The following is a 12,500-nucleotide window of genomic DNA, read 5'->3' as shown; positions in this document are numbered from 1 at the left end:
GAACCCAGATACCTCACCCACCCAAACGTCACACTTTAATAAATAACAAATGAATTAAGAATGAAATCTCCCTTTCAAAGACAAATGGGATTCACCAACGACGAGGAAAAGTGAGATTCCACGGCGATCGTTAAAAAAAAAAAAGAAGAAAATGAGTGAACAGAAGAAAAGCACTAAAAAACGAACAAAACCGGCCGGAGAAGCAATCATCGCCGATAGAGTCCTTTAAAGTAATGGAGAAAGCAGCCACATAGAGAGAGAGAGAGAGGAGAGAGAGAGAGAGAGAGAGACCTGGTGGCTTGTGACAGCGGGGAGCAGCCAATAAGGGTTAAGTTTACACGGTTGTGGTATAGTGAAATCGTCCCACTGATCAGTCGGGGGAAAATGGTACTTGGTTCTAGTGACCGACATATACGTTGGTCTCTGCTTTTTCGAGGAGGGGTCTAGGGTGGGGGGGGGGGGCGGTTTTGTTTAGGGCTACTCGTAGGGTGTTACTTGGAGGGTAGGGGTAGTGGTAACTGGAGAGTGACGTTATGGCATAGATATTTAAAAGATGTCGTGGAGATAATTGTGGTGATTCTTAGCCATTTTCGTGTCCAGATCATTAGAATTAAAAATGTTTATGGAGATTGTTGTTTGAGTAGTGTGATGCTCATTTGTTTTGATGGGAAGAGCTTGCTATAGTGTGCTATGTTTATGGATATTTATGACAGGATGACCACCTGAGACAAGAACCTGCGCTGGCATAAGGCTAGCTAAAATCTACAAGCACAATAAACATAATATTTTATCATATAGAATAGCTGTTGTTGAGGAAAACGGGCAGATATGGTGTTTCGCTTACTCGGGGAGTAAGCCTACAAACTAGTTTGTTGTTGTTGTTGTTGTTGGGAGGTAGGAACGGCTGAAAGGGTCTGAAAAAGGCGTTTCGTGTTGCGTTAAAAATACAGAAATTTTAGGATAGGATATTTATGATTTATTTATTAGAATTAAAATGAATAGAATAAATAACGTGTATGTTAAATAGTACAGAAAAATGATTTCTAATAAGATATAGCGTAATAATTTAAATTTTCGGTATTGTAACAAGGATCTATTTGACCGTAGATTTGAGCGCGTTTTGGTTTACTTTAAGTTAAGAATATGATGTTTATAACTTCTGCGTGAGGGGAAAACTTCCACTGCTTTCCACTTTGTGAATCCAACTAACATTTTCACTGTATCACCCTAATTGCAGCTGTACTGGCCATCTCATGTACTTTATTTATTCATTCATATGTTTTTACGTTTATTGTCATTACTGGTATTTTGCTTTTTTTCATTATTACTATGATTATAATGAATATAGTTTTTACATTCAGTTTTTTTTAACTATTCTCAATCTTAGTACTATATTTTCATGTTATCCTATGTATCTAGACTGTGTGTTATTGTCTATTCTTTGCATATTCCGTGTATATGGCCTTGAGCTTAACATTATTATTATTATTATTATTATTATTATTATTATTATTATTATTATTATTATTATTATTTAGTTTCATGTGCTAACTCCATGCCGCCCTAATGTTTCACAGTAAAGCTGTATAATGTCCACACCAGGAAAAAGTTGTGTATTTATGTATGTAAGTGTGTATGACAGACCCCCGTATGCTAGCCTGATCATTTACATGACTTTCCTAAAAGTTCAGGTAGTTATTATACATTTACACCTGAAAGTCCTGATTAGAGAAGATATTTCATAAATGACGCAATTTTATGATTTTTTTTTTATAAACATTATCTCTAAGTGTGTAATCATTCAGTCCAAAGGCAAAAGCGCGTATTTATGTTCTCTATGAGTAAACATTATTTTTTACACACGTACGTGTACACACACACACACACAACACATACATATTATATATATATATATATATATATATCTATATATATATATATATATATATATATATATATATATATATATATATATATATATATATATGCTTAAAAAATCACAGTAAATGCACGTGACTTCATTAAATAAGCGAATACCACAGGAAAATGATAGGCAGAAATACAAGCGCTTTCGTCTTTACTAAGACATTGTCAAGAAACGAATGACAATGTCTTAGTAAAGACGAAAGTGCTTAGATTTCTGCCTATCATTTTCCTGTGGTATTCGCTTACACACACACACACACACACACACACACACTCACACATACATACACATACACACACACACATATATATATATATAAATTTTTATCACATCACCATAATCTACATACAGTAATTAAGGGTATGTAGTATGTGTGAGTGTGATTTTGTTTGTTTGTTTGTTTGCTTGTGTCTGCAAGCATAAAGTCAGTTTAAAAGTAAGGTGACTAGCAAGAGCCATGTACCAGTTTCCGTCAACAAAACATTTTTCTCTTTTAAGAGCGGTAACTGACCGCTACCGCTGAACGTCCATCAGCGGTCGCTGACTTTGCAACGAGTAGGATTTGCGGGCAGCCCCCATCATTAGTTCTTTACCTCCGCTGCGGTATACGCTCTTGCGGTCGGCATAGAATCCTTAGAGTTTTATTCATGTCCCTGATACTGGATGGCCGAGGTTTCGCATGTGATTAACTCATAATATGAATTTGTATATATTGATTAAGTAATACAATTAGTAATATATTAATTAAGTAATAAAAGTCCACACTCATGTAAACTGTAATAAGTGTGGACTTTTATTACTTAAAATATTCTAATCACGTTATTGTGAGTTTATATATATATATATAGATATATAGATATATATATATATATATATATATATATATATATATATATATATATATATATATATATATATATATATATATATATATATATATATATATATATAAATACTTATCACATCACCGTGATTCATATAAATCATTCGAGCTACAAATGTCCTTTAATATCTAATTCGCTCTACCTAGGAATTGATATATTTTCATATATGTACCGAAGGGGTGGGGATTTTTTAGTTGATAATAATTCGTCCCTAAATCCCACCATGGGGACGAAATTATTATCAACTAAAAATTCCCCTTCGGTACATATATGAAAATATATCAATTCCGAGGTAGAGCGAATTAGATATTAAAGGACATTAGTAGCTCGAATGATATATATATACGTATATACTTATATATGTATCTAAAAACTCACAAAGACGCGATTACAATATATAAGTAATAAAAAATCCACACTTATGTAAAAGCACAGCTTACATGAGTGAGGACTTTTATTACTTAACTGATATATAATATAGTCCACGTGCTTGAAAAAAAAAAAAATCCACGTAAGAAGGCGAGTGAGAACCTGGACTTGAAACGAGTATACTTCCGTAGTTTATTCCACGTTTTCAAGTTCACACTGGAAATTTAGAATGAACGAAAGTACTTGTTCCAAGTCCCGATTTTCACTCGCCTTCCTAAGATATATATATATATATATATATAATATATATATATATATATATATATATATATATATATATTATATATATATTTATATATATATATAATATATATATATAATATATATATATATATACTGGTTATGTTTTCGTCTCTAGAACACTTCAATTTAATGACGACATTACTACTTCTGAAATCAAACAGAGACAACAGTCGTGCTTTCGTGAATACATAACCTTTCCCATGTATCAAGGTCACTTATCAAAGACCTAAAAACTTACAAAGATACGCTCAGAAAACCATACTGACTGACTTGATCTAAAAGTATATTAAAATAGCTATAATTGACAATACTTCGAAATACAATAACAATGGTTGTCAATTATGTTTGTTTTAATACTTTATATCTTAAGTTAGTCAGTATGGTTTTCTCACTGTTTCTTTGTGATTTTTATGTCTTCTATTTATAAATGACCCTGATAATGGGAAAAGTTATATATACCCGAAAGCTTGGCGAAAACACACACACACACACACACACACACACACACACACACAAACCGTTGAATAGTTCTCTCTTTTAACTTGTTTGAATTGCTAGTTTGACCAATTGTTTATGATCTAAACAACCGAATTTTTGCTTTGACAATTGTAATGTTAATTTTATTTTTCCAGTGGGAAAGTGTTTATGAATTTTTGTGTATACTCATTCTGTTTAGTTAAGATAAAGCTCTTGAAGAGGCCTGGTGGAGGGCGAAATTATCGAGCTACTAAAGTCTTTTATTCTCTCTTTTCTCCTGAGGACTATATTGACACATACACACACATACATATAGTACATATACATACATACATATATATATATATATATATATATATATATATATATATAGATATATATATATATTGTATGTTAGGCAAATAATGCAGGGAATAAATTTAAAAACACTGGTTATATAGAACTGTCCATAATGCACCGTGCGGTTCATGAAAAGAAGTTCAGTCAGATCGTTCATGAGAGTAAAACAATAACTTCAAATTATTAAGATATAAAATGGGACGAGGAATAAGTATTATACCTGTTGCAATATAAAACAGAACGAATCTTCTCCAAAAAGCCAGTGTCTTTACCTAGTGACCTACCTACCTTCTCGAAAAATGTACTATATCCATCTACCAGTTTTTGAGTGAGCCGCTAACGGCCAGGCAAAGAGTAATGGAAAAATTCCTTTTCACTCTGAGCAGGTAATAACGGACATTACTCCTCTGCATAGGCATGAAATAATGGAAAGTAATTCCGGGTAATAACCATGGCATTGATTTTCATGACTGGAGTCACTTCGTCATGATTCGTGTCGGCGGGAATGTACTCCGGTGAAATTGGATTTCGTGTTCTGTCGCCGTCAGAAAATAGTGAATGTTTGGAGTGTCATTTTCTGAGCGGTTCTGGGAGCTATGGTCTTGCAATGTTGACCCCCCCCTCCCCCCCTCCGTAGCGGGGTAGCGCCGTCAGTGTACCTCACGCCTGGTGCACTGTTGGCATTACTTAAAGGTCTTTGCAGCCTGCCTTCGGCCCCTAGCTGTAACCCCTTTCGTTCCTTTTACTGTACCTCCATTCATATTCTCTTTCTTCCATCTTACTTTCCACCCTATCCCAACAATGGATTCGTCGTGCAAATGCGAGGTGTTCCTCCTGTTACACCTGTCGAACCTTGTATTGTCAATGTCCGTTTCAGCGCTGAGTGACCTCATACGTCCCAGTGCTTGGCCTTTACCCTAATTATATGCATACTCGTAATGTAAAGTTATAGTTTTCATGGGGGATATCAGTTTTTACCATTAGTTTTAAAATCATTACTTTATTTGTTTACTTTATATATTCATCACCATAGATATTCATCTCAAACCAAAATTCATTAAAGCGCTGAATAATCCCAATTGGATTCCAGTGTTTGGCTCCGAGCCAAGATCTCATATTCCAATTCTAATTCACCCGAATTCATTTCTACATTCAGTTCAATACAATTTCGACTTACTTTGGCCCTTAGTTCACAAGTGTTTGAAAGTATCGCAATATCTGCTGATAGATTGTTTGAGTTCGTGGGAAAGTTTATTCGAGTGATTTTGGAGAAAGTATGAGAGCTTTGTCATTGTTTTAACTCTCCGTTGAAAGTTCAGATTCCGGGGTTCTGAGAAAGCTTTCAAAAAATTTTGTAGTATTCGAACAGTTGTATTATACGGTTTTTGGAAAGTTTTCTATGATGATTATCCAAGATCCCAGTAACGCCTTTGATTCATTTAAACTTCAAGATGAATTACAATTGGTTGGTGGCGAATTCGTGATTATCACTGCCGTGCGTTGATAGGTTAGGGTTAGTATATCTATTAGATAGGCTAACACAATTAAAATTCAAATCTTTTGGCCTTATATCGTGGGACTGCAGAAATCCCAAAATAAATATTTAACATTAGTTCATTGGCGTGCATCAATCCCAAATCTTTCGACCGTAATTCATAGGTGTGCATAAATCCCGAATCTTTTGACCTTAATTCATTTTAATGGGATTTCTTTGGAGTGCATAAATCCCAAAATATTTGACGTTAAGTCTTTGGCGTGCATAAATCCCAAATCTCGACCATTATTCATTATAAAGCATAAATCCCTAATCTTTTGACCTTCATTCGTTGGAGTGTATAAATCCCAAATCTTTTGACATAATTTCGTTGGAGTGCATAAATCCCAAATCTTTGGAATTAATTCGTTGGAGTGCATAAATCCTAAATCTTTTTACCTTATTTTGTTGGAGTGCATAGATCCCTTAAGATTTAGACTGCGCACGCTAGAATTTTATTAGCTTCAAGTTTTTTTTATTTATTTTCTTTATTTTCTTTATCTCGGGTAAAGTCGTTTTCAGAATCTGTTTTGACTGATTCTTTGGTTTTTGCTGAATAAATCTCAATATTTTTTTTATTTGTTTTAACAGGATAAACATCTCGTTTGGTCAATATGTTCTCGCGCATTTCAAAATGCAGTGAAATCCAGATCATCGCTCGATTAATGGGTTTGAATTCATCTTGTGCTAAATATAAGTTTATTTATTATATATATTGGTCGTGGCCATACTATTCAGAATAAATTATTGCTATTTTACTTACCTTTAAAAGAATATTAACGAAGATTAGAAGCTGGTTGTCCATTAACACTTACCTTTCGGAGATAGATTATATATGTATGTGTATGTATCTATGCATGTATGCATACATCTATGTATGTGTAATATATTATATATGTATATATATATATATATATATATATATATATATATAAATATAAAACTGTGTTGAATACGAAACGCATATGTCGAATAAATAGTGTTGAATGTCTCCACTTGCAATGTGTCTATACACCCGAAATACTGACACGACATTAATATATTTAAAAACCACGAGAAAAAACAATCTTTTATATTTAGGAAAAAAAAAATTATATATTTAAAAACTAAGAGAAACAGCAATTTTTTATCTTTAGTAAAAAATGTATACATTTAAAAACTAAGATAAAACGCCACACTTATTATTTTAAAACGAAAAATTTAGATATTATTATTTTTTTTAAAAACTTTAAGGAAAACGGCAATTTTTATATGTTATACATTTAAAAACTAAGAGAAACAGCAATCTTTTATATTATTACGTAAAAAGAATATATATTTAAAAACTAAGCGAAACGGCAATCTTTTATATTTCGTAAAAAAATTATATATTTAAAAACTAAGAGAAACAGCAATCTTTTATTTTATTACGTGTAAAAAAAATTTTTTTTTGAAAAAACAACAACAACAACAACTCACCTCCAATTTGACGAGCTGCCCCATCATGCCACAGTCGAGGCTCAAGAAGACGAGCCGGCGGGATGTGTCGTCGATAAGGAACGCCCTCGAGTACAACCTCATGTGGATGCCCTTGTTGATCTGGGCGGGGTTTGCGTAGCCCATCTGTGGAAGGAGAGTAAAGGTTTAGGTTGGTAGTCTGAAGCCTTTGGTGAATTTTCAGGTGCTGTAGTATTTTATGTAGAATACATTTTTTTTTTTTTTACCAATAAGTGGCTCACGTACTGGGTAGTCCCCGTAGGAGGGGTAGTGCCATCAGAGCACCTCATAGGGTGCAATGTAGGCAGTACTTAAGGTTCTTTGCAGCGTCCCTTCGGCCCCTAGCTGCAACTACTTTCATTCCTTTTATTGTACCTCCGTTCATAGTCACTTCCTCCCATCTTACTGTTCACCCGCTCCTAACAATTGTGTCATAGTGCAACTGCTTTGAAATTTTCTTCCTGTAACACCTTTCAAACCTTTTACTGTCGATTTCCGTTTCAGCGCTGAATGGCCTTACTTGCCCCAGTGGTTGGCATAATGCCAAATCTATATAAATCAAATAAATCAATTCCTGGGTAGTGCTGTCAGAGTACCTCACGGGGTGCACTGTAGGCATTACTAAAGGTTTTTTGCAGCGTCCCTTCGGTCCCCAACTACAAACCATTTCATTTCTCTTACTGGACATCCTTTCTTATTATCTTTCTTTCATCTTGCTATCCACCCCTTCCTAACAATGATTTCATGGTGCAACTGCTTTGAGGTTTTCCTCACCTGTCACACCTGTTAAACCCTTTTTTTCGTTTCAGCTCTGAGTGACCTCACAGGTTGCCCAGCGCTTGGCCTGGGGCCAAAATCCTAAATTATACTCCTAGCTGAAAGTCCCTTTAGTTTTCAGAAATCATAAATCAGTCTCAGTTGCTACGCTATGTTGAGTAGGTTCTTGGAATACGTAAGTGTGTAAAATTGTAGCAGTTCAACAGTTTGATATTTTTGTGAATATCATTTGCCAATTTTTGTGTAATTGCAGATACTCTTCGTTATTTGGATCGTAATAATGTCGTGAATTTAGTTGATATGATGGAAAGTCGAATAACTGTGAATATAATGAATATTAATGATAGTGCAACGGTTAATATGCAAACAAAATTCTAGTCAATAAGATCGTATAAGATGATATAAGAGAATATATCGTCATGAAGGTGAACTTGTTATTTGAAAACGTCGGTATATTGAAATAGGTAATAATGGCAGTGCAAGTTATTATTGGATAACTAGATCATAACAGCGGTATCATTGGCAACGAGAATGGAGGTTGCAGTGCTGAAAGAATTGATAATGATGAATATACAGGGTGTCCATAAAGTATTTATTGCTTGTAATGGTACTGGGACTTTATGGACACCCTGTACGAGGTGCAGTTGATGTTAAATGGTCACTGTATCGGTGGATATTTGTTTAGACATTTGAATAATGAAGGTAAACATTTTTTTTTTTTTTATACAGTAGTGAATGAATGAATTTTAACTTTTAATATTTTAGAATTATTTATGGTACACGTGTATTGCACCAATGAATTATATTTAGTTTAAGACTGAATACCAAAGATGTTTATCTATCTCCGTAGGAGATTAGTGACAACAGTGCACCTCACGCGGTGCACTGTAGGCATTACTTAAGGTTCTTTGCAGCGTCCCTTCGTCCCCAAGCTGCAACCCCTTTCGTTCATTTTACTGTACTTCCATTCATATTCTCTTTCTTCCATCTTACTTTCCACCTTCTCCTAACAATTGATTCATAGTGCAACTGCTTTGAGGTTTTCCTCCTGTTACACCTTTCGAACTTTTTTTTTCTTTTGTACTTTCGACTTCCCTTTCAGCGCTGAATGACCTCATAGGTCCCAGCGCTTGGCCTGTGGTTTAAATCTTATATTCCAGTTCCAATTCCAAACGATGGTTATACATGCATTAATCACGACGGTTTTATATATTTATATATATATATATATATATATATATATATATATATATATATATCACATATACATAGGCGAAAAATATGAGACAGGGTGTAGGTCCTGACCGGTTTCCACTTTATTTCCAAGCCATTAACGATGGATGATAGATAGTATTAGAAGTCACAAATATGTTATATATATTACAGAGACAGTACTGACGAACATACACACAACCATTTGAGGCTGCAGATCCACCCACAGGTCGGTGTCAAGGTAGGAGTTTTGATAGCCACTTCTACCTTGACACGCGCATGCGGCTGGATCTGCAGTCTCAAACGGTTGTGTGTGTTCGTCAGTACTGTCTCTGTAACATTTATAACATATTTGTGACTTCTAATACTATCTATCAGTCCTTCGTCAATGGCTTGGAAATAAAGTGGAAACCGTTCAGGACCTACACCCTGTCTCTTAGTTTTCGCCTGTGGATATGTGTGATTAATGATTCACGTTCTAAAGTGATTATAATTATATATAAGAAGAAGAATATGTCTATATATAAGTGTGAATAAAGGTATAAGCCACGAAGGAAAGCGGAGCACTGTAGTAGCTACAAGATCTTTCTACTCAACGTCCTTTACTTACTCAGTCTGCTAAGTAGAGGACGTTGAGCCGAAAGATCTTGTAGCTACTCCAGTGTTTCACTTTCCTTCGTGGCTTATACCTTTATTTATGCATTTATCACGTTCCAAACTTTCGTGATTGAGTTATACATATAAGTGTGTGTATATGTGCGTGTGTGTAGGAATGAGTGGGTCCTGCGTTTATTGCATGGCGAATAAGTATATACAGCGTAACGGCGAATATTCGCTCTATCAGTGGCGACGGGACGGTAACTGGAGACTGCCCCTTGATCAGAGCCCATCCGGTGTCCGGTGGCGAGCCGAGTCTGTCCTGTTTGAGGTCACGTTGGGGGTTTACTTTGGTTGTCTGAGGTTTTGTCATTTATTCGTTTAAAATATAAGCGAGCGTATTGATGCACTCTTAAGGTGGGATTAGTATTGAAGAGGATCGACAAAGGTAGTTGAAATGTCGAAGAAAATACAGGAGGGAAGGAAGGCTTCGATGGTATGGACACCTGTTATGAAGAGAGGAACATCATGTTGGAAGACATACGATGGAAATGGAAGTGCGGGGTAGAAGGGAGAAGGGAAGACCAAGAAGGAGATGACTTGATTGTGTAGGCAGGGGAAGATATGATATTAAAAGGTATTAATGAGAACGATGCACAGGACAGAAATCGATGGAGACGACTCATTCACAACGGCGACCCCATATAAAGATGGGTTTAAGCTGGGAAGAAGAAGAAGAAGAAGAAGTAGAAGTAATGAAGAGCATTGAGTAGAGTGATTGTATATTTTTCAGAGTCGAAGGCTGTGCTCCGTATGTGCTGCTTGGTAATTGAACATTTTTAGGGTTTGAACTGAGATCTCGGTGATAATTCAGTATCTGTCTGTCAGGTATGCCATAGCTGAGAGACTACTTTCGGTTTTCTGAAAAGAAAACCATTGTACCGGCTTTGTCTGTCGCTCCGCACTTTTTCTGTCCGCCCTCAGATCTTAAAAACTGCTGAGGCTAGAGGGCTGCAAATTGGTATGTTGATCATCCACCCTCCAATCGTCAAACATACCAAATTGCGGCCCGCTAGCCTCAGTAGTTTTTTTTTTTTCTTAGGCTAGAGTTAGTCATCCGGCTCATGCAGAAAACTCGATTGCGCCGTCGCATTTTTTTTACTTGTCATTTTTACCTCTTAAACGGAGAATGTCAGTGAAATAAACCCATCGTAGTTTGTATTCCAAATTCAAAGAAACAGATTCTGAGTTCCCATTCCAGGAGAATAGCACTTTATCCGAGTTCTATTAGAACGATAGAATGTACTTGAAATACATTTTGAATAAAAATTCTGTCAAATAAGACAAGAGCTGATAACAACCACCCTAATTGACCCTGTTAAACAGACACCATGACAGTCAGATAATGTAATGTTTTTTCGGCAACAGTGACTCGGCCAATGTTGGTGCGTAATATTAGATTACTGTCCCTTACACGCGATTGCAGATATAGAAAATCCATTGCTTAGCCGCTCATTTTTTTTTTTTTTTTTTTTTTTTTGGGGGGGGAATAAGTTACGAAAACATGATCATACCAGAGGGGGGAAGTGGCCGTGGTGCGCGATAGTGCTGTCAGCGCACCTCCTGCTGTGCATTGTAGACATTACTTAAGGTTCTTTGCAGCGTCCCTTCGGCCCCTAGCTGCAACCCCTCTCAATCAATTTGCTGTACCTCTGTTCATATTCTCTTTCTTCCATCTTAATTTTCACCCTCTCCTAACAATTGTTTCGTAATGCAAATGCGAGGTTTTCCTCTTGTTACACTTTTCAAACCCTTTTTATTATCAATTTCCTTTACTGCGCTGAATGACCTCATAGGTCTCAGCGCCTGGCCTTGGGCTTAATTTCTATATGATCATTCTGATGGAGTTTCCACTGTTATATGATCACAATATTATGGTTTTTACGATAATCCTCACGATTTACACTCTTTGGAAAATTATCACCAGACATCTTTGTCATACCTCAAAATCACAATCTGTTATGTTTCAAAGTCTAATGCATATTTTTATTCTCTTTACAGGTGTATTGAATAGTGACTGTGTCCTCCAAAAACAAAGCAGGTGAGTACTCATATTTTTTTATATTTTATTGTGGGTTTATTTCGATATGTATAAATACATTTCTAAGTGATTTTTTTGTTGATTTATTATAGTATGTATAAATACAGTTATAACGGTCGTAAGTTACGTCAGTCTGACTGTTGATAGGTGGCTTTATGACAACACAACCCTGTGCCCAATGGCAACCTGTAAGTGTGGGAAGGTGTCAATAACCATAGGCGACCTGTTGTGGACCTCTGGGCCTTACAAACCAACTGAGAATATGTCAGGTTGTGAATAGTTGTAGTAGTTGGGAACTTCTTGAGAAGGGAAAAAAACATTCCCTGTAGGGGGGTAGTGCCGTCAGTGCACCTCATGCGGTGCACTGTAGGCATTACTTAATGTTCTTTGCAGCGTGCCTTCGGCCCCTGTCTGCAACCCCTTTCGTTCCTTTTACTGTATCTCCTCTCATATTCTCTTCCTTCTTTACACCCTCTGCTAACAATTGCTTCATAGTGCAACTGC

At 35.8% G+C, this 12,500-nt stretch overlaps 1 protein-coding gene across 2 annotated transcripts in view; it reads right to left on the bottom strand.

Annotated features, from left to right (window-relative positions):
• LOC135200310 (uncharacterized) overlaps positions 1-12,500 on the bottom strand; it is a 108,269-nt gene that overhangs the window by 77,234 nt on the left and 18,535 nt on the right. For both annotated transcript variants that reach the window (XM_064228857.1, XM_064228856.1), the window contains exon 3: positions 7,292-7,435. In XM_064228857.1, the coding sequence (XP_064084927.1) occupies positions 7,292-7,435 (144 nt within the window). The remainder of the gene's footprint in view (positions 1-7,291; positions 7,436-12,500) is intronic.

This window comes from Macrobrachium nipponense, chromosome 26 (genome assembly GCF_015104395.2).
Source record: "Macrobrachium nipponense isolate FS-2020 chromosome 26, ASM1510439v2, whole genome shotgun sequence".
Classification (NCBI taxonomy): Eukaryota; Metazoa; Arthropoda; class Malacostraca; order Decapoda; family Palaemonidae; genus Macrobrachium; species Macrobrachium nipponense.
Note: the sequence above shows the minus strand (reverse complement) of the source record. Positions and strands in the feature narration are given on the sequence as shown.